This window comes from Mollisia scopiformis (genome assembly GCF_001500285.1).
Source record: "Mollisia scopiformis unplaced genomic scaffold LY89scaffold_5, whole genome shotgun sequence".
NCBI classification, from domain to species: domain Eukaryota; kingdom Fungi; phylum Ascomycota; class Leotiomycetes; order Helotiales; family Mollisiaceae; genus Mollisia; species Mollisia scopiformis.
The window spans coordinates 1311849-1332370 of NW_017263585.1; the positions used below are offsets into that span (position 1 = coordinate 1311849).

General features: G+C 49.1%; 9 protein-coding genes across 9 annotated transcripts; 5 read left to right on the top strand and 4 right to left on the bottom strand.

Annotated features, from left to right (window-relative positions):
• Nucleotides 1–679: 679 nt before the first annotated feature.
• LY89DRAFT_770640 (uncharacterized protein) lies at nucleotides 680–2282 on the bottom strand (the record flags this gene model as incomplete). The annotated part of the gene is made up of 1 exon (XM_018221860.1): nucleotides 680–2282. The coding sequence occupies exon 1, from the start codon at nucleotides 2141–2143 to the stop codon at nucleotides 680–682; it is 1464 nt and encodes a 487-aa protein (XP_018075683.1). The 5' UTR covers nucleotides 2144–2282.
• A 531-nt stretch (nucleotides 2283–2813) lies between these two features.
• LY89DRAFT_609882 (uncharacterized protein) lies at nucleotides 2814–4514 on the bottom strand. Its single transcript, XM_018210535.1, has 3 exons — nucleotides 3584–4514; nucleotides 3466–3533; nucleotides 2814–3408 (listed from the first exon to the last, which is right to left on the bottom strand). Exons 1-3 carry the CDS (start codon nucleotides 4205–4207, stop codon nucleotides 2952–2954), a joined length of 1149 nt encoding a protein of 382 aa, XP_018075684.1. The 5' UTR covers nucleotides 4208–4514; the 3' UTR covers nucleotides 2814–2951.
• Nucleotides 4515–6373: 1859 nt separating this feature from the next.
• Nucleotides 6374–6843, top strand: LY89DRAFT_681871 (uncharacterized protein). The gene has a single exon (XM_018214388.1). The coding sequence runs from the start codon at nucleotides 6441–6443 to the stop codon at nucleotides 6711–6713; it is 273 nt and encodes a 90-aa protein (XP_018075685.1). The 5' UTR covers nucleotides 6374–6440; the 3' UTR covers nucleotides 6714–6843.
• A 49-nt stretch (nucleotides 6844–6892) lies between these two features.
• LY89DRAFT_639313 (uncharacterized protein) lies at nucleotides 6893–7508 on the top strand (the record flags this gene model as incomplete). The annotated part of the gene is made up of 3 exons (XM_018211613.1): nucleotides 6893–7049; nucleotides 7118–7202; nucleotides 7294–7508. The coding sequence occupies exons 1-3, from the start codon at nucleotides 6930–6932 to the stop codon at nucleotides 7506–7508; spliced, it is 420 nt and encodes a 139-aa protein (XP_018075686.1). The 5' UTR covers nucleotides 6893–6929.
• Nucleotides 7509–8357: 849 nt separating this feature from the next.
• On the bottom strand, nucleotides 8358–10022 carry LY89DRAFT_681873 (O-methyltransferase). The gene is made up of 5 exons (XM_018214389.1): nucleotides 9669–10022; nucleotides 9337–9618; nucleotides 9241–9288; nucleotides 8664–9190; nucleotides 8358–8606 (listed from the first exon to the last, which is right to left on the bottom strand). Exons 1-5 carry the CDS (start codon nucleotides 9891–9893, stop codon nucleotides 8441–8443), a joined length of 1248 nt encoding a protein of 415 aa, XP_018075687.1. The 5' UTR covers nucleotides 9894–10022; the 3' UTR covers nucleotides 8358–8440.
• A 556-nt stretch (nucleotides 10023–10578) lies between these two features.
• LY89DRAFT_577417 (putative tyrosinase) lies at nucleotides 10579–11724 on the top strand (the record flags this gene model as incomplete). The annotated part of the gene is made up of 4 exons (XM_018208892.1): nucleotides 10579–10852; nucleotides 10921–11017; nucleotides 11072–11448; nucleotides 11498–11724. The coding sequence occupies 4 exons, from the start codon at nucleotides 10579–10581 to the stop codon at nucleotides 11722–11724; spliced, it is 975 nt and encodes a 324-aa protein (XP_018075688.1).
• Nucleotides 11725–13503: 1779 nt separating this feature from the next.
• LY89DRAFT_577706 (heat shock protein 90) lies at nucleotides 13504–15655 on the top strand (the record flags this gene model as incomplete). Its single annotated transcript, XM_018208911.1, has 2 exons — nucleotides 13504–13764; nucleotides 13811–15655. 2 exons carry the CDS (start codon nucleotides 13504–13506, stop codon nucleotides 15653–15655), a joined length of 2106 nt encoding a protein of 701 aa, XP_018075689.1.
• A 135-nt stretch (nucleotides 15656–15790) lies between these two features.
• On the top strand, nucleotides 15791–17805 carry LY89DRAFT_431677 (uncharacterized protein). Its single transcript, XM_018207476.1, has 2 exons — nucleotides 15791–17152; nucleotides 17206–17805. The coding sequence occupies exons 1-2, from the start codon at nucleotides 16160–16162 to the stop codon at nucleotides 17356–17358; spliced, it is 1146 nt and encodes a 381-aa protein (XP_018075690.1). The 5' UTR covers nucleotides 15791–16159; the 3' UTR covers nucleotides 17359–17805.
• A 34-nt stretch (nucleotides 17806–17839) lies between these two features.
• LY89DRAFT_715544 (uncharacterized protein) lies at nucleotides 17840–20499 on the bottom strand. The gene is made up of 8 exons (XM_018218216.1): nucleotides 20422–20499; nucleotides 20157–20367; nucleotides 20005–20087; nucleotides 19086–19953; nucleotides 18599–19009; nucleotides 18323–18543; nucleotides 18079–18273; nucleotides 17840–18033 (listed from the first exon to the last, which is right to left on the bottom strand). The coding sequence occupies exons 1-8, from the start codon at nucleotides 20486–20488 to the stop codon at nucleotides 17906–17908; spliced, it is 2184 nt and encodes a 727-aa protein (XP_018075691.1). The 5' UTR covers nucleotides 20489–20499; the 3' UTR covers nucleotides 17840–17905.
• Nucleotides 20500–20522: the final 23 nt, after the last annotated feature.

A 20522-nucleotide genomic window follows, 5' to 3' on the forward strand; every position in this document is an offset into this window, starting at 1 on the left:
GTGGTCGCCATCTATCATATCAATGCCTGGCTTCTAGCTAAGCTCACCCGATCTTGACCTCAAAAAGCCGGGTACCGTATCGCTCGTCTTAGCATTGCGCTTACTTAGAAAACACCACATAACCAAAAATCAGCTTGCGCCAACTCAAAACTTTCTTCACTCCCGGCTCCCTCCTTAGCTCTCAGTTTCAAGTTCAGGTTCAGGTTCATTCTTTCCAAGTTACATGCAGTATTATCAGAACTCCTTCTACCCTGCAGTCTCCGCTAGTTTTCTATATAATTAGAAATATTGTTTTGGGTTCTGTTAAGGTCAACGTGCTTGCGTTATAGGATTTTGTGTTAATCTTAATGCAGTACTGTTTTTGTTGTGTAGCCTATGTTTTCGTTCGGAATAAAAATCACTGATCTTCCCGGCTTTTCTACTTTTTGAGCTAGTTTGAGGTTTATCAAATTTTCTTTGGCGATTCGGAACACTTTAAAACTATGCTTTTCTGTTTTGTGCACTACGTTTAATTTAGATCATGGGCTGTAATACATTCTTTCTATGCCCAATGTTCACACTTGCTAATATTTAAAAACTCGCACAAAATACAAAAAGCTATCAAAGCAAATTCGAAAGGACGTTCATCCAAGGAATGATAATAACAGTCTCCAGCTTGATCGGATTGCAAATACTAACTCTATAACTTTCTAATAAAAACAACAGCCCTCCCCTCCACCCCCCTCTCAAACAAATCCGCCCCCCACACCACCAGCGGCACAAAAACCGTACTGGCTACCGCAAACCTAACCCCAAACGCCCACCCCTCAATCCTTCCCCCCCTCCACCCAAAAACCTCATCTAAAACCCTCTGTCCCACCGCCCTGATAAGCACCCCATGCACCAGATACAACGAATACGAAATCCTCCCAAAATACAACGCTAGCCTACTTCTAAAAACTCCTTGTGCAGCAGGAAGATGATCCAGAGAGGCGAGAATGAACATCGCGCCCAAAGCATAGAAAATCCGCCGCCCCTCCGGATTCCCATTTACCAGCTTTGCCAACGGCCCATAAACCGGCGTGCTCGCAGCAGGAGGGGGGATAGGAGGGTAACTCGCTAGCAAGAGACCTAGTACCAGCAAAATTCCCCATGCAATAGATTTCACCCATCCTCTCCCTTCACCTTCCTCCCTCCGGACTCGTAACTCCGCCCCCGCCGCCCCCGCAACGAAAAGCGCAACATCCCACCGTCCGGCCACTAAACACCACACAACAACAACCCCCTCAATCCCCAACCTCAAGCCCGAACTCCGCTGCGCGAGAGAAAGAAGGAGCACGAAGAGAACCATACTGCAGCGGAATTCGGTCGGTACGGTCCAGAGGTGGGGATGGAGACCCCAGCCGGGGCCGGGGATCGTGTCCCAGGTCCAGATGCCGGACATTAGCAGTTTTTGTAGGAAGATTAATAAGTTGGCGAGAGCAGTTGAATTTGGAGGGTGGGAATGAGGGAGAGGAATGGCGCCGAGGAGTTGGAGGAGGGATGCGAGCAGCGTGGCTGCTAAAGCGGGGAGGAAGAGTCTTGGACCGCGGCGGAAGGCGAGATTGGATAGCGTAGTGGTAGCTGTGACGAGGGGAGAATGGGGATTGTGGTTGTGATTATGGTGGATTTGCTGGATGAATTTATACGACAGAACGTAACCCGATAAAATGAAGAACAGCGCAACCATAGCCTCAGCGGCGTAAAGGAGGCGGAGGAGCGGGAGTTGGAGGATATGGTTGTTTTCCTGGGCGGCATTGGGTGGACTGGTGTTAGGGTCCCCGTATGCGTGGTCCATGGCGGTTTTGTAGGTGCCGTGCGTCCAGTGGTAGATGAAGACTATTACTGAGGCGACGCCCCGGATGCCGGTTAAGTAGGTGAGGGCATCGTTTCGATCGGACTTGGTGGGAGGTGGTGGCTCTGGTTGAGAGTGAGAGCGGAAAAATGGCTGGATGAAAGATGGGAGGATGGTGATGAGGAATGATTTGAAAAGAGCGAGGAATTTGGTAGTCGTCGTTGGAGGAGTCGTGGTCGTTTTTTCTATAAGTTCTCCGAGTTCGAGGTCGAGGATACTGTCATCGTCGTCGGAGTCGGAATGGGAGTCGGTGATTGATTGGCTTTCCATTGTGGCTGAGTAAGAGTAAGAGTGAGGTGGGTGAGAGACTAGGTTGGTGGGGTTTGGGGACGGTCGGGTATATATAAGATAAGTAGGGAATTGTGCGGCGTAGCTTACCTAGATGGGTAAGCGGGGGCCGAGATGTGAGGTGTGCTGAAATCATGTTTTGCATAGGCTCAGCCTCGAAGATGGAGGACTGCTGAAGAACTCGTTGCTTGGAGATTGTGCCGGACTAGTATTCTTTTCAGATGCATTGAAACACATGTACCGTGTTAACTAGTTTCCAATTGCACGGCTCTCTTCAGCTAATGTCGTGAGATATTGGTTAACTCCAGTAAATTAACGGAAACTTTTGCTTTATTTGTGAAGTTATTATTCCAGAATAAGGAATACGTCCACATAAGATCTGGAGTTGCCAGCCACTTTGATATACTTTTCCAGACCGCTGGGAGGCAAAAACCGATTAGAAGATAATATCTTGGAAAACAATTAATACGGTACTGAGAGCCGGAGTCGCGTTCTGTCGAGATACACCGAAATGCATCTACAAATTTGTGTAAAGCATCAATTTGTTGCTGGTCCATAGCTTTGCACTTGGTGGTTGCTAGTTGTCTATTGAAGCCATAACTAAGTTTGCTGGAAACAAATAACTTAAAGCGCTGGTTACAAAATAATTTCACCAGCAACAGGATATCTCTGTACAAACTGCAAAATTTGCTCGAGCAACCATCCAGCGTCCCTCTGGATGCAAGAGCTAAGCCATGATACTTTTAATACATGAACACTACTACATATCGTCTTCCAAGGAACAAGAACATCATGCGTGCGAAGTAAATAATACTTGCTCATCCCCATCGCTACCATGACTAGTCCGATCAGATCGGGTCGCCTTAACGGTCGTGACCACATCTTTAAGGACAAATCTCTCTTGCTTCAAGGAGTCAGCAGATACCCCGTCCATGAAACGGTACGGTCCCTCTCGCTCGGTGGTGGGTAGTGTCGTCTTGCTTGAGTTTGATTTCGAGCCCGACGAGAGGGAAAGTTTGCTTCGGATATTGCTAATCCATTCGGAGGATTTGAGCCACTCAGGAGTGGTTCCACGGAGAAGACTGCGCAGTGTTGGAAGACAGACAGCCAGAAGACCCAGTCCCGACTCTACCATAGACCAGTAGAGATTTCTAGTGATGGCGAGATCCTCGTCGTCGTGGGGATTGAATCCTTTGGCAATCACATCCAGGAAGTATTTCATTCTTACAACGGAGGCAGCCACAGCTCTGAGAATGATGTTAGAAGGATGCCAATCTATAAGAATTCAGAGAAAGGTAACGTACACGATACCCAAAGCGAAGACGGCAAAAACAGCGAGTTTTCGGGCAAATGGTAAATGCAAAGCCCAGATCTAGAGACTTGTTAACTACCTAATCTTCGTCTGATATGAGGAGCACGTACCTTTGGGATTGGCAGCAGCATAATCAGAACATCAGTCAAGAAGTCCGTCACCACCAGCGCTGTCTCCAGCTTCTCCGTCTTAACACATTTCGTGGTGAGGTCAATAACGGATCCCCACCAAGCAGACCATTCACCGGAATACGCTTTACACGCCAGAAGCAGAGAGAAGAAGAAAGCCGTCATCCACGCAAGGATCAAAGCGATGGTAGCCCAAGTAATAACATTGAAATACTTCGAAGCCGGACTGACAAAGATCCGACGATAGAAGAAAGCGAAACTGAGTTTGATGCAGCCCAATTCCAGGACTTGCATCAATTGCAGAGCCCATTCGACCTGCGACGTGATTCTGATGCCGGAATTGGTTTGGGTCAGTGCGGCGAGAGGGTCGTTGGGATCGCCGGTGAAGGGAGTTGGGTAGCCCAGCGCGTGGAGTTTGACGCCTGCGATCAAGGAGGCTCCCATTCCGATCGTGAGGAGGAGAGCAGGTATGAGGATCCAGTCGTCGGTCCGGAAGCCGCTCTTCAGCTGGATGCGACAGTAGTAACGGAGACCAACGGCGATGATGCCGAGTGCTGGCATTACGGCCCCGACGGCAATGATGGAGGCTGGGTTATCGGCTGACATGTTGATCGAGAGTCAATACGATACTGGACGAGATCTCGAGAGAGACGAGACGTGATGGAAGACGCTGCGTGAACAAACACTTCTGCTGAAAGTGCTTGTGTGAGACAGTTGGTTAAAGAGTCATTCGAACACGATGTAAGAAAAGAAGAAGATCGGAGGCAATTCCCCTTGGCTCTTGCTGCTCAGAGCACAGCACCTCACACACATCTGACTGCACGCGCCGTAGAATCATTCTAGGAAGTGACGATTTTATCCTGTCCTGTAGGACGGGGGTGGTTTGCTCCGAGGTGCTTGGGGGGCGCCTTCCTTCCTCACCTGCAATGACACGCAGGTGAGCGGACAAGGCACAAGCGATAACAAATACTCGCATCAGTGTAATCGCAGACCGAACATCTTCCGCTTCGCCTCATACATGCGTTACCTCCAAGACAAGACACAGGGTGTATACGACAAACACACCGACCTGCCAAATCTAGACTGAGCAGACCCCGGTTGCTGGCAAATACCGGTATACCCAATTCTCGAATCACTTGGCAGCAGTAGCAAGTCGGTCGGGGATAAGCAAAGATACTTAGAGTACAGTAAGTATGGTTCGATTGGGACACTTGCCCCGCATTCCGTGCAACGATCGCTGGGGGTGATCTTATCCGGTTGTTGTTGTTGTTGTTATACAAGGTTCCATGCAAGAGAAAGAAAGAGAAGAAGCCGGGGCTGGGCTGCAGATACCCAGAAGGCTGAGATGTGCGACAAGCGCGCAAATCGTTCCTAAGACGGTCTCTTCCCCGGAACACCATGTTTCTTGGCAACTCTAATAATAACGTCAATCTCGTGTTATCTCTTCAGCTTCAACTCGTTGTACCACGTCGGCGTCATTATCGTGGACGACTTGTCGTTTCAATAACGAGAATAACCTTATTGTGCCCAGCCAATCATCCGTGTTGCCGACTTCAGCTAATGTTACATGTTGTATGACTTCAGCTGGATGTTGTAGAACGTTACTCCGCCCGAGAACACGGTTTCACATCGATCAAGTTGCAGTGCAGAGAGGCAGACACGTGGTGCTTACGGCGCACACAGATTTCATTCCTGTAAGGCTATACGGACAAAGTTGACTCTCTCGCCCATACGAGCCCGCTCCCTTGATTCGTTACCAACAATAAGCTTATGTCTACTCGGAAACTGCCCAACTTGGGATGGAAAAAAGGACTGTGCATTTACGCGGATCCACGACCAGCAAAACAAAAAGTGTTCTAGAACAACCAATTGTACCCGAAGAAATGAAACGAGATCCAGCCTATCCTAATCCCTACATATTCATAGTACATGCAACTACCGCACAGCCCCCAATCTCATCTCATCTCATCGTATCGCATCTCAGTAACATCTGGTCGTAACGGTTCCATCCGGGGACGCCACCGCCTCGGCGTCTGCGCACTCGTCTTCAACGGCTTTCATACTGTTAGCAATTTTCTTCACGAAACATGAATGAGGAAGAAACTCACGAGTAACAGCTTCCGCGGATGCAATATCAATAGGCACAGCAATAGAGAAGCTGGCAAAAGCAAGGACCGCCATAGCGAGGATAGAAGAGAACTGCATTGTGGCGTTGTATGAAAATGTGGCGTTCGATTTTATATATGTCTGATTGCAAGAGGCGTAGTGACTTTGTAGAAATGACTTGATAGATAGATAGAGTGAGTTATCCTACATCGAGTCTGGAGCAGCAGCGGCGCCGTCCGATCTATTTATCTTCTCCAACTCTCAGCAGCAGAGTCCGGAGGTAGGTACCAAGGGAGCCTTTCCAAACGAAACGAAACGTCAGTCAAGTGCCAAGTCCAACCAACAGAAAAGGCAAGGATCGTTGCGCAGTTCTGATACAAGAAAAGAGAGGGAGCCAGCCCAACTGTCCATCTCTCTGTCACCTCTTTGTCATTCCTGAAAGCCTCCGAGCGAGGAGCGTCTGACCGTTTGCCTTGCCAATAGGGAAGGAGGGAGGGGTCTCGAATATGACAACGGTGTTCCTGCATCATCGAGCCAGCCCTGCATTTTGAGACCCCGCAGTTGTAGTTTACTTGCTTGCTTGCTGGCTGGCTGCTCGGCATACTTCTTTTGATAGATGGCCTCGTCTGCAAAACCCGTTTATCTCTCTGACTGATTCCAATTTGCACCGAATTGAACTCCCTCCATCTAAGCTTTTTCTCACTTCAGCTTTCACTTGCTCTCTATCGTTACGATGGAGGAACAGAAACATCTATTACTGCGTCAAGACGACGACTCCGTCTACAAAGAAGAAGAAAGTCAGGCTTCACAACCAACAGCTCTAGCAAAACGAACATCATGGTCTCAAACCCTCTCCTCAACCGCATTACTACTCACAGGACTCTTCGCCGGTCTTGCTCTCTCCCTCTACTTCCACAAACGACCATGCCTGTCTCAGTACAGCACTTACTGTAAGCAACCTACCTGCCTACCTATCCGCGGCACCAAAAAAAGATGCGGTCATTGACTAACTAACTCCACTCCTCCAGCACCAGCACAACCAGCACTCCGCTACGTCCAGCAGAGCATCCACCCACACGGACCGAAAACCTACTTCGGCAGCCCCACACTCTCACAAACCAAAGCATGGGAAACGCTCCTCGAACGCAAGTCCCCCTTTCCACCCTCCCTCCTCCCCCCTCCCTCGTCCGATCTACCTCCCACTAACCAATGAACAGCGGTCATGATCCGAGCCTCCTACGACGAGATGGCGCATGCCGGCGAGCGGCCAGAAGACTCAATCGAGCTGCTCGACGGCGGATATCTGGCTTCTTTGGGCGTGTATCATGATCTGCACTGTCTGGTACGTTTAGAGGGATCCCTCTTCCATCATCACTTGTTTGCTGGTATCGCTGACACTTAGCCTGCCAGCGTCGGATCCGCTTCTTCCTCTACCGCGATCATTTCTACCCCAACATGACCGCCGAGCAAGAACACGGCGAAGCTTCTCACGTCGGTAAGTCCCATCTTTTCCCTTCCCCCTCTATCCCCCATCCCACTCTCTCCTCTCCTCAACAACCAGCAAGCTAACCTCCCCGTCCCCCCAGAACACTGCCTCGAATCCCTCCGCACATCAACAATGTGCACCGGCGACACGGGGCTCTGGACCTTCGAATGGCATCCCCACGTCGCCAAAGCGCAAGCCAAGACGGCGGCGCAGCGGAGCTGCGTTGATTGGGGCGCGCTGGACGAGTGGACGAGGGGCAGGGCGGTGGGATTCAATCCGAGGTTGAAGGGGAGGCCTGTAGGGATGGGGTTATGAAGATTGTACTGTAATTACCTTGTAAGTGAGGGATGTATGTACGTTGGTGGCTGCGGCGAGGGGGGGATTTCCTTTGAGTGATGGTTAGCGAGCGGGTATGGGTATGGTATGGATGGTTATGGGTGGATGCACGGTGTAATCTAGATAGTAAGGAATGGTACTTCTCGTACAGCTAGACAAGTAGTTCACACCCCCGATTCCAGGTTTTTGTTTTCGTTTCCAGCCTCTCTCCTCTCTCCTCTCAACCCGGCACCGGTAGATAAACCTATCATCATCATCATCAACATCCTCCAAAACCCGCCGACAGTCCTCTCTCAGATTAGACTATTACAGTAGGTAGTAGTAGCTGCGTACGGCTGCACGGCGACGATAATCTTAGCGTACCCGTGTGGCGGAGCTCCAGCATATGCAGCTACAAACGGCGATCGTACTTCCGTACATAGTGGCGGCTATAAGGTTAGGCGAGGTTCGGGAAATGCGCCAACTGGTGAATGCCGGTAGCGAAGATTACTAAGTATTACTATTCTCCTGTGCTGTGCTGTGCTGGCCTGGGTTGGGTTGGTCTGAGCTGGTCAATGAGAAACCCGCCGAATACGACGAGGGTGCGTCGCTTAGGTTGCCTGTTGGGGGAGGTAGTAGTGCAACAGCTGGATGGCTGGACAGCGATAGGATAATTAGCGTAATCGATGGATGCAGGTTGAACGTTGGACAATTCGGATGTCAGTTGAGATCTGCAAGGTACAATGACCTGCGCCTTGTATTCAGCTCCGTGACACAATTTTGTATTACGGCGCAGTCAGACCCTTTGTGCATGGCCAATTGGAAGGATTTGTAAAACATAGCAAGCAAGGCAATGGGGTTTCATTTCGTCCGGATGTCCACCCGGTTGTACCACTCTATGTGATGATTTGGAAAGCATTTGTCCTATCAGACTACTCTCGCTCCCACACAGCGTCAACGAGTCCCAGAGCTGATCCCTTCGGTGTAAAGACACGCAGAACCTTGAAACGTGGGTCTGCCTCCGTGAACACCTGTCGCCAATCCGCTTCGTCGCGCTCTCTTGCATTACAGATAGATAGCATCAGCATATCCATGGCCCTGGATCATCACGGTCAGCATTCTATTCCCCATCAATAGGAAGAGCTAAAAACTCACCGAATTTGTCGTTCCATCATCAGTGGCAGCTTCCCCGGCTCTGGCAAGAGTAGGTCGTGCACAAGGATCCTTGCGCCTGGTTGCAGTGCTGGGATCAGCTGGCGGAGAATCTTGATGACGTTCGAATCAGCCCAGTTGTGGAAGATCTGCCTGAAGATGTAGACTGCCGCAGTAACCGTTTGTGGCGTAAAGAAGTCATGCTCCATGAACTCGATTTGTGGAGCAACAGCGGAAGGAAGTGCGTCACGGTTGACACTCTGTACCGTGCGGGGCAGCTCTTGGACAATGAATTTCATCTTGGGGGCTGTGGGGGCCAGGGCAGCGCAGAGCTCTCCGTGGGAACCGCCTAGATCAACGGCAGTGGCCTCTCCTAGGGTTTCCCAGGGGAAATTGGTAGCTATGTGCTTATGTGACATCATTGGAGATGCGTTGAAGGCGGCCATAGATCCAGCAAAACGTTTAGCTTTGGCGGGCACTTTGCCAAAGGTCTCGAACAGCGACATTCCATTGTGAGAGAGAGCCCAGCCCTATTTAATGGTCAGCGTATGAAAGTCAGAGGGAGTTTGAACGAACTTACCGTCTGCGCCATTTCCTGTCCCTTGTACTTCTCCATAGCCTCTACCGTCTAATAAAAGTTAGCATCAGACCCAACCGTACAGAAGGGGAAGCGTACCCGTCCAAAACTTTGATAGCAATCATCAAACATGACTCCCAACCCATCTCTCGCACCCTGATCATCAACCAATCGTCTCGAAGCCGCACTATGAGCCACAACACCTTTAGAAGGCTCACGGAAGATAAAGTGATGCACAATCGCGAAACGGATGATGCGACGAACATCAGGTTCGTAGAGACCGCATTGTTCTGCTAGCTCTTCGAAGGTGATCGTACCACCGACGGGAACCTTGCGAGCCATGTCGTAGCGGGAGATGGCTTCAAGACTCGTGCCATTCAGCTGCATGAACTGTTAGTGAATCTGTAGATGAGCGAGGAGTGAAGACTTACGATGGGTCGAAGGAGATCATCTGGGGTTTTCAATAAGGCTTCGAGCTCTGCTGTAGCATTGAGAGTTGCGCTGCGAGCAGCTTCGAGTTCAGCGGGCAGACCGAGCTTTACGGGGCCATCTTCTTCGAATGATGGGCGGGGCAGTGAGTTTGACGCGAGATATTCGTCGATCTTTTGCGTGTTGGAGGATATGAGTGCAGCGAGTTCTGCGATTCTACTTGCCATGATTGATTTGGTCCTGTTTACTACTGAGGAAGAAGTAAATCAAAAGAGAAAGATTGAAGAAGTGTGAAGTTTTCAAATTCACTGCTCGATGCTGGCAGGTAAAGTAAATATTTTGGAACTTTCGTGTCGTGACGTTGTGGGGGCGCAATCACTGTAGCCGTCGGTGACCAAGCAGAGACAATCCTTACCCGAGAATGGCAGGGGCGAACGTTCCAACCAACCCAACATACTTCGTACCACCTGGGCAGGTACGGATGTGGCACAGCCTTGTTGGTCATGATCTGCATATAGTCACACACATTGGCTATTCGGTCCCTTATTCTTATTCTTATCCCCGTTATCAGTGGGAACAGGCAAGGTTGGCGTTTCTCACATGGCCTTCTCGGACGATCACCAACGTTCAGACGGCTCTTCTCCCTCCCCTTGGTAACACAAGTCTTGTGATACACTCCAAGTAATGGTTAGGAAATCACCATCAATTCCCACTTCTTTTAGTGAGCGGTAATCCCGAGCAATGGAGTCGACGACCTTCGAAGACAAGTCGCAAATACGTCCACTGCTGCAAAATTCAGAAAGCGACGTCGAAACAGAGGCTGGAAAAGAGACATGCGTCGAGGAAGATGAGTACGACTACACGAAAACCCCACCCAAATCACGGTTTTGGCACATATTAGTATTATGGCTCATGACCATTGCCCTGGTGGCCGTTGCAGCTAGGGCATTATTCTACTTTTACTCCTCGACACCACAAGAGTCTGCTCTCTCATCTACACAATGCCAGAACCCCTCGATCCGTCGCGAATGGCGGACACTGAGCACAAGCGAAAAGTTGGACTATCTTGACGCCGTTGTTTGTCTCACGAAGACGCCGTCGGTCCTAGGTCTGAATCAGACGCTGTTTGATGACTTTCCATTCATACACACTACTATAGGCAAAGAAGGCAAGTACCATCTTGAGTGTGAGAAATAGATGCATGAGATCTTGGGAGGAAATCGTTACCATGGACTGACTCTGTCTTCTCTTCAGCACACCACAGCGCATTGTTTCTAGCCTGGCACCGCTATTTCCTCCATATTTATGAAGCTCGACTTCGAGATGTCTGTCATTACCCGGGCTCACTTGTGTTCGTCCATTCTCTTCCCCTTCACCATTTCACTGCTGAAAAATATCTGCACAGCTTCTTCGACTGGCAGCTTAACATCCACGACCTGCCCTCGGCTCCAATTTGGGACCCAGTTACTGGATTCGGCGGTGATGGCAACATTACTGGCCCGGATACAGTGAACGTCGCTCGTTGCGTCACAGACGGCCCATTCGCCAACCTTCCAGTGCTCTACTATTCCAATGAACTGAAGCTGCACTGCCTTTCCCGTGGCTTCCAGCCTCCCGTAGACATGGAGAGGTATTATAGCGCACGTGTGTCGGTGGAAGCGATTGACAAGCTGATGGCAACGCCTCGGTACGAGGAATTCAACCTGGGTGTGGAGGACGGTCCGCATCTGTCGATGCCGCATGCCGTACTAGGGGATTTCTTGGTGGACACGGCGCCAAATGGTAAGTTTCCGAGAAGATAGAGGGAACGGTGTGACTTACGGTGTCGTAGATCCAGTGTTCTTCCTGCATCATGCCCAGTTGGATAGGTTATGGTGGAAGTGGCAGAAATCGAGTCCAGGCCGTCTGCGTGAGTACAACGGAGCGAGTGCTCGGGGCAGCAAGGAGCCGGCATCGCTACAAGATCAGCTAAAGTTTGGAGAACTGGCAGCAAATGTTGCTGTCGAGGGTGTCATGGACACCCGTGACGGGCTTTTGTGCTATGAGTATGCATATTGAAAAGACTTGCTCATCAAGTGTTTTTGTAATTCAATCAACATGTAGATATATTAAATCGACTTAGATACCCTCAAAGCGAACCATCGTCTGAAGAATTGTGGTGGTTGGATTTTTGAGTACTCCCATACACATCGCGACAACTTACGACAATTCTCATGCTTACAAAGAGATTTCAACTTATTAAGCAAGCAATATTCTTTCTGTGGTTAGTAAAATAAATTATTCAAAAGCTGGAATTTTGATGAAATGTTGCAGAAGGCGGGGTGTGACCAGAACTCAGCAATGGCAGAAATTCCACGATAACGTGTTTGGCAGGTTACCTGCCATTCGCAATGCGACATGCAACAGAAAGTAGCTAGCCAGTGAGAGAGCATCCCGTGGTGGGTCCATAGAGGGCACGTGAGGAATTTCAGTTGACTTGACAACTTGTAACGAAGAACAGGTCCCATAGAACGATTTCATAGCAATGAATCGTGCTTTGGGAAGTTGGAAGACGTCAAAATGTAAGAAGAGCAAACATGAGCAAGCACAGGACGGATAAGAATCACGTGCCAAGTCCCGTGCTTCTGCTGGAGGAGAGCATCTCGATGAGCATTGAAGTTTCTGACGACTTAAAGCCACCAGACAATGAAAGCTGGGATGGTATTCAAGATCTCTGCGCCACATTGTCGTCTCGAATGTTTTTCATGTCGAGGAACATACTTTGTGAAGGGCTGAACGTTGCCTCGTATCTTGACACCGAGCCGAGATTCATTGGCCAGCAATGTGTATTGTGGTATTGTGCGGCAGGCAAACGAGGCTGAGATTCGAGAACGTTCCAAAAAACTTTGGATGAGGCATCAAACCAATTCAATACTCGCAAACTATTTTTCATAGAAAGAGGCTTCAGGATGCTTGTGGAACATTCTGTGCACCAGCCACAACATGAATCAGGTACGAAATGGAGGAATGCAGGGGTAGAGATGGTTCAATTTTTGGGCTGCAAATCTCCTCAACTGTGAAGAACAATCATTTCCAGGATATCATAGCCTTTGATGTGTGTTGTATTGAGAACTTCAAAGATGATTGCAGGCCAATCGCCCAGCTGCGACTTGTAGCCTCACATTAGCCTTGCGAATTATTGCTGTGCCCCTTTCTGCAGTCTTAGCACATGACATAAGCAGGCCCACAAGGCAACAAGAAAGACATCTGGAGGTGAAATTGCAACAAAGAAGATACTTCTTTAATATGTGAAGTTCCATGTGAAAGCAGAGCTCGTGCAGGCAGTAGTATATGTGCTTGCATGTAGTTTTCAAGTCTAGGAAAGTTTGGGAGATTTGTTATGTTGATTTTGTATTTGGCTCCAATTATGAGCTAGAGCGAAAGCGGTTTACGGCGGTAAGCAAAAAGAGTTTAGCGCACTTCTGCCGTAGAAATCCGTAGAAGAGCACTCTGGAGGAGAATTTAAACTACGGATTCTGAACATCTTTCTGTCAACAACTTCAAACTTTTTCTTCATCACACAAAGATACCCCTCTGCACCTCCTTTGCAGCCACCGCAGTTCTTCAATACCAATAGACTAGAGGTAAGCTCCAACATCAACACACTCTGTTGTTTATCCTCCCTCTCGTTGCCTGGTCGTTTGTTTGGAGCTCAGCCTCATGGAAGCAGAGCTTCAACAAGCTGTCCATTTCTCCCCTCCACCTTCAACATCGCCCAAACTTCAATTGTCTATCTCAATGAGCCTCAATCGCATCTGCTAACATACCATTGTCTCCAGATTCCGAGAAATCGCAATCATGTCTGGCGAAACCTTCGAGTTCCAGGCTGAGATCTCCCAGCTTCTGGGTTTGATCATCAACACTGTCTACTCAAACAAGGAGATCTTCCTGCGAGAACTTGTCTCCAACTGTTCCGATGCGCTCGACAAGATTAGATACGAGGCTCTTTCAGACTCAAGTAAGCTTGATACTGGCAAGGACCTCCGTATCGACATCATCCCCGACAAGGAGAACAAGACCCTCACCATCCAAGACACCGGTATCGGCATGACCAAGGCTGTAAGTTGTCTGCGAATCCCCTATCAGCATCTACTGACATAGACAGGATCTCGTCAACAACCTGGGTACGATCGCACGATCTGGCACCAAGCAATTTATGGAGGCCCTGACCGCAGGTGCTGATATCTCCATGATTGGTCAATTCGGTGTTGGTTTCTACTCCGCATACCTTGTCGCAGACCGCGTTACCGTCATTTCAAAGCACAACGATGATGAGCAATACATCTGGGAGTCCTCTGCTGGTGGAACCTTCACTATCAAGCCTGACACTGAGGGTGCACCACTCGGCCGTGGTACCAAGATGATCCTTCACCTCAAGGATGAGCAGACCGACTACCTGAATGAGGCCAAGATCAAGGAGGTCATCAAGAAGCACTCCGAGTTCATTTCATACCCCATCTACCTCCACGTTTCCAAGGAGACTGAGAAGGAGGTTCCTGATGAGGAGGAGGAGGAAGCCAAGGAGGATGACGGAGAGAAGAAGGCCAAGATCGAGGAGGTCGATGACGAGGAGGAAGAAAAGAAGGAAAAGAAGACCAAGAAGATTAAGGAGACCAAGATTGAGGAGGAAGAGCTCAACAAGCAAAAGCCAATCTGGACCCGAAATCCTTCAGACATCACCCCAGAGGAATACGGTTCCTTCTACAAGTCTCTCTCAAACGACTGGGAAGACCACCTTGCTGTCAAGCACTTCTCTGTTGAGGGTCAACTCGAATTCCGCGCCATCCTCTTCGTTCCCAAGCGCGCTCCCTTCGATCTCTTCGAGACCAAGAAGACCAAGAACAACATCAAGCTCTACGTCCGTCGTGTCTTCATCACTGATGATGCCACCGATCTTATTCCTGAGTGGTTGAGCTTCGTCAAGGGTGTTGTCGATTCTGAGGATCTCCCTCTCAACTTGTCCCGTGAGACCCTTCAACAAAACAAGATCATGAAGGTCATTAAGAAGAACATCGTCAAGAAGACTCTTGAGCTCTTCCAGGAGATCTCCGAGGACAAGGAGCAATTCGACAAGTTCTACACTGCCTTCAGCAAGAACATCAAGCTCGGCATCCACGAGGACTCCCAAAATCGGCCTGCTCTTGCCAAGCTTCTCCGATTCAACTCCACCAAGTCCGGTGATGACCAAACCTCCCTCACCGACTATGTCACTCGCATGGGTGAACATCAAAAGAACATGTATTACATTACCGGCGAGTCTCTCAAGGCTGTCCAGAAGTCACCATTCCTTGAATCTCTCAAGGAGAAGAACTTCGAGGTTCTCTTCCTGGTTGACCCCATCGATGAGTACGCCATGACCCAGCTCAAGGAGTTCGATGGCAAGAAGCTTGTTGATATCACCAAGGACTTCGAGCTTGAGGAGACTGATGACGAGAAGAAGGCTCGTGAGGCCGAGGAGAAGGAATTTGAAGGTCTTGCCAAGGCTCTCAAGAACGTCTTGGGTGACAAGGTCGAGAAGGTCGTTGTCAGCCACAAGTTGGTTGGTGCTCCCTGCGCCATCCGTACTGGCCAATTCGGTTGGTCCGCCAACATGGAGCGTATCATGAAGGCTCAAGCTCTTCGTGACACCTCGATGTCCTCGTACATGTCCTCCAAGAAGACCTTCGAGATCTCGCCTCGATCACCGATCATCAAGGAGCTGAAGAAGAAGGTTGAGGCTGACGGCGAGAATGACCGAACTGTCAAGTCGATCACTCAACTTCTCTTCGAGACTTCCCTTCTCGTCTCCGGTTTCACCATTGAGGAGCCAGCCGGATTTGCCGAACGTATTCACAAGCTTGTTTCCCTTGGCCTGAACGTCGATGAGGAGCCAGAAACTGCTGAGGAGGCTGCTGCTGAGGAGGCTTCCGCCGATGCACCAGTCGAGAGTGCAATGGAGGAGGTCGATTAGATGCATTAATGATGGTTGCTTGTGCGGGATTTTGCGGAGTTTGATTGGTTGGTTTTCAGGTCATCCTCGCATTGCATCAGCCTGCTTCCTCTTTTCTTACATTGCTGCTTTGCTTCATTGCTCTTACAATGTTGCGTGGCGATAATGAAAAATGTACCAAGACTAGGTCGAGCAGAATACAAAATGTGTTACTTTAGCTTTGTGCTTGTGTTTGTGTGATATGCAATTCCATATGTCTCGAGTGAACGGCGACTTGATGTGCGAGTTGATTCTTGCCCCTTTCATCGTCTTGTATCACGTAGCCAAGTCAAATGGTGGTGCAAGCGTTACCTAAACATTATCGATAATTTGGTTGCAAGTATAATATTTGAGAATCCCAAGAAGGCCGGCCTTAATGGGGATGATGGCGCCAGCAGATGACGAGCAAGTGTTCCAGTATACCTAGCTGTTGAACTTGATATGCGTTCTAGACGATCCTAATAAAAACTTTGTACCCGATGCTCCATGCCTAATCCCCTTCCTTCTCCATATTCGCTCATTCCCTCGCTCTCAGTACCTGCATATATCTTCCTCTCCATCTTCCCTCCAACCTCACTCACTGTCTCAGCGGCAATTCTCCAATTCCACAACATGGCTTTCCCCACACCACTCTCAATCCTAATCCTCATCATTGCCACTTGCCTCCCATTCACTCTCTCTTCCCCCCAACTCCCACCGCCCAACGATGGATACGGCGACACGCCACCTCCTCCAGCCTCAATCCCATATTTCCCCGGCGGCATTATAATGCCAACCTTCAGCTTTCCGTTCATGGGCGGGAATCCGTTTACCACGTCTAAGAAAACGACAGCTGGGTTACCAAAGACAACTGCTGGGTTGCCGCCCGGTTATACATTCAATCCACCTCCACCTCCTACCTCTACGACGTCGTCGGCAGATGGATTGCCCGGGTATACATTCAATCCTCCACCACCTCCACCTTCGTCCAACTTGCCGGGGTTATCAAGAACCCCCTCCGTCTCACCATTCCCTCCTCCTACCACGACGCCAACGATCCAGACTAGCAACACAGTTGACGGCATCACCGGCCCCTCGATCTCGAACCCAACATCGCTCAACATCCCACCAGCAACGTCTTGTCTCGCTCCGAGTCTAAGTCTCAGTGTTGTGACGCAGATCAGGACCTCGACTCTGACGACACATCTCGTTTCCGTCTCCTATACGACCATTATCCAGCCAATTCAGGTCACAGTGCCAAGTGTTATTGTAGAAAGTTTGACGCTCCTGCAGACCCTGACAAATCATTATTGTCCTCCTCCGACCACAACCCTCGGCGGAGGAGGTAGTAACGGGAATGGCGGAGGTGGATCATCAACCTGTGTATGGGCACCTCCCATCACGACCGGTGGCTACACAATCCCGTTCCAACCTGTCGTCGGAGGCATTGGTGTGGGCGTTAGTCCTTCTTTCGAATCGAGCTACAAGATTTCTACCACGGTAAGTTGTCCTCCCTGATTCGCCTATGGCCAGACAGCTGATGAGGATGATAGAATTTCTTCTACGCCGAGACGGAAGTTCCGTATGCGGAGTTTAAATGCCAGTTCCAATGCGGTGCAGGCTGTTCTTCGTATTTTGTTGGTTTTTGTACGTCCCATCCTCTCCCTTCCCCCCTTTCTCTCCTCCTTTTCCCCCTTCTGCTCTAACAAAAGAACCAAGATTCCCCAACATCCTCCTTCTCCTGCACGACATACTCCTCCCCCCTCACACCTGCAGATCTCGTACCAGGCGGGACGCTGATCGGCGGTGTGGGCTTCAATAAACTTTGTTCTGGAACCCCACCTACGACCACGGGGAGTGCGCTGGGTGGTTTCACGACGCTGGTTAGTACGACGGTGACTACTAGTCTAGGCGGAGGAGGAGGGAATGGGGGAGGAGCGAGTACTACTGCTGGAGGTGGAGGCGGGAATGGGGGATATGGTGGTGGACTGCCGCCGCCTCCGCCTCCGCCTACGCAGGGCGGTGGGTATTATGGGGTTTGAAGAGGTATGGATGGCGGTGGTTTGAGGTGTAAGTCTTCTTAATTATTTGAGGAATTTTGGGGTTGAATTAGGGGTTGTTGTGTTGTGGGGGTGGAGAAACTCTTTTAGGAGTATATAAAGGTTTCTTGAGATAGTAAATGATTTGGTTTAATTTTATTCAGTCGTTCTTTGTTCTTTCTGGTGAAGACGTGTATTCTAGTGACATACAGCGCTATGCATGACCCATCCAATTGAAATCAAACTCTCCAAGGTCATCGGGTAGTGGATACGACCAATCGACGTTGAAGTCTTCAATTCCACCAAATTCATTTAATTCAGGTGCATCCAACCCCACTTCATCTAACGTATATTTAGCTGCGATCTTCAACGGCAAAGAATTCATACCATCGTTAGCAGTCCTTGAAACACCTCTCTGCTGCAGCGTCTCAAGGACCTGTACAGCATAAGGCGCAGAAGGGATATGCTCTTTGTAGTGCAACAATATCGCAATACATCTTGACCAAGAGAGTTGAAGTGCATCTAGGTCGGTGAACGAGCATATGCGAGCTGCTGCAAGCACCATTGCACAGGAAAATGTATCTGATGTTTGTTAGTTTATGTTTTTGCTACCGAGTAAGGAAATGGTTACAGTGCGTTACCCATTCTGGGGATTGGTAGTTGACGTGTAGGGAGCTGTAGATGGCGGTCACGAGCTCGTGGACAGTTTCAATGCATTTTATGCAGACCTGGGTTGCTACACGCTCGCCGAGTTCGTTGCTCGATGTTGCTGGGTGAAAGGGGTTGGATTTGTGGGCTTGAGCTGCGGATAGGAGAACGGGTCTCAGGAGTAGTGCTCGTACGTAGAGGCGTCTGTCTTGCATCAGCCCGAATTTGAAACTCAGTAGAAGATGGGAGGAGTACAGACCTGCATTGCAGAATTTTAGCTTGTCTCCATTGCATGTTGTCTCTGTCATCAGTCCGATTTTCTCCACTAATTTGTTGGGGTCGGAGGTGGCTTGGGAGAGTTTCCAGAAAATGGTCCAGTGTCCGATCTATCTTCAGGATATCGTCCAGGAGATGAGAACGCCACCATGGTATTCCGGCTTCGTTGCTTTGAGTGGCATCTTCTTTCTGTCGATTGGATAATGCGAGCACTTCGCTCATGATATCGAAGAGCTTGAGTGACCAGAGGAAGAGACCCAGATACGAGACAGTATTGACCGGTTGACGTCCTTCACCATCTGAGAGGAGGTACTCATCATCCATCAAGATAGGTAGTGGTACTCTCGTTGAAGAAGATATCATGTGTGGTCTCCCGAAGATCATAGCGACTAATCTGAAGAGGAGAATTAGATCAGAATATTGATCGAAGCAGCGCAAATGTGGGGTAAAGATCTGGAACTCCTAGCTACCTGTCAAGATAAACACAATAATACCACACCCTGCGTCTAGTTTCTCTTCGAATCTGATTTCCTTGTTTGTTGTTATCCTCGTGCAGGCACAAGGTTTGGGCGTTTCTGATTGCCAAGCCAATGATGTTCCAACAGCGATTGGTATACTTTGAATTAAGCAGGTATATTCCGGTAAGCAAGAGAAGTTGCACAGTAAGAAGAGACACCGAGTCCAACTCATCTACCATAATCAAACTCCGAGATTGATGATAGAAACGTTCTGCTAATACTGCTTTGCGACTTGGTTCGATACTCTCGTCGTATTGGCATCCGATTGCAAACATTATGCTCAAAGTGGACAGGAATGTTAGGTCTTCGGTAGCTGAGTGAACATCTCTGTTTTGCTGCTTCAGAGGTAGCCAAATAGACAGGTACAATGATATGAAAGATGTCTTGTGAAGTATGGGAGCAATAGGGTGGACAAATTGCCAGAAGCAGTCTGTGTATCTGTCGGCCTGCTTGCGTGTTGGAAGAAAGAATGAAATTGTATCGGAACCATGTCCAAGTTTGCTTGAGTTTTGCTTCACTCTTGAGTTTATCGTGCTGGACTGTGAGGCGTGAGCTGTGTCTATTCCATGAGTTGGTGCAATGGTCTTCTTGAGAGAGTGTAAGAAGGAGGCGCTGGATGTTGTTCCGAAAAGATGTGCGCCATCCGCGTCTAAGGGAACAATGGCGAGTGCATCATTTAAATCCGAAGTGATGTGTGTCATTGACTTTAGATTGGCGTCTTCTTCTGAACATTTCCGGGGATGATGTAGTACCACATCGAGAGGAAGGCCATCACGTGGACGAGTATTTTCCTGAAGAAAATTGCCATGTTGCAGCCGAACTGAATAACATTTGTCACTATAGAGAGATACAAGATATATATGGGGCATACCTGTTGGTTCTTCATGCTCAAAAATGCTTGAAGTTTTGATACCCTCCAATTCCCGGACTCGACTTTCCAAAATAGCAATATCTCTACTTCTAATCAGACCAAAGGTTCAATGCGGATCTCTCAGATCCATTCAAATCTTACGAAATTGGTACCTTTGTGTCTTCAATGTACTCTCTTCATATTCACACTTTGTTGCCGTTTTCCTCTTCGCACAAGCAGAGCATGTAGGTCGTTTCCCATCGCAACGTGACTTCTTGTCACGACATGTGCTACAAGCCAGGGGTATCTTGCGTCGTTTTGACGGAGGTGCGTCATCATCGTGATGAATATTATCCGGTGCAGGTGTTTCCAATGCGGGATTATCTGCAACCTGTCAGCGGGACTGTGCATGAAACATCATCACCCATGGTACTGAACCCTGCAGCACCTCATCGGCCATCGAAGACTGGAAAAATAACAAAACACGAGTAGAAAGTTGATCCATAGAGATTCGGGGATGACAAGGACAGCCTGAACTT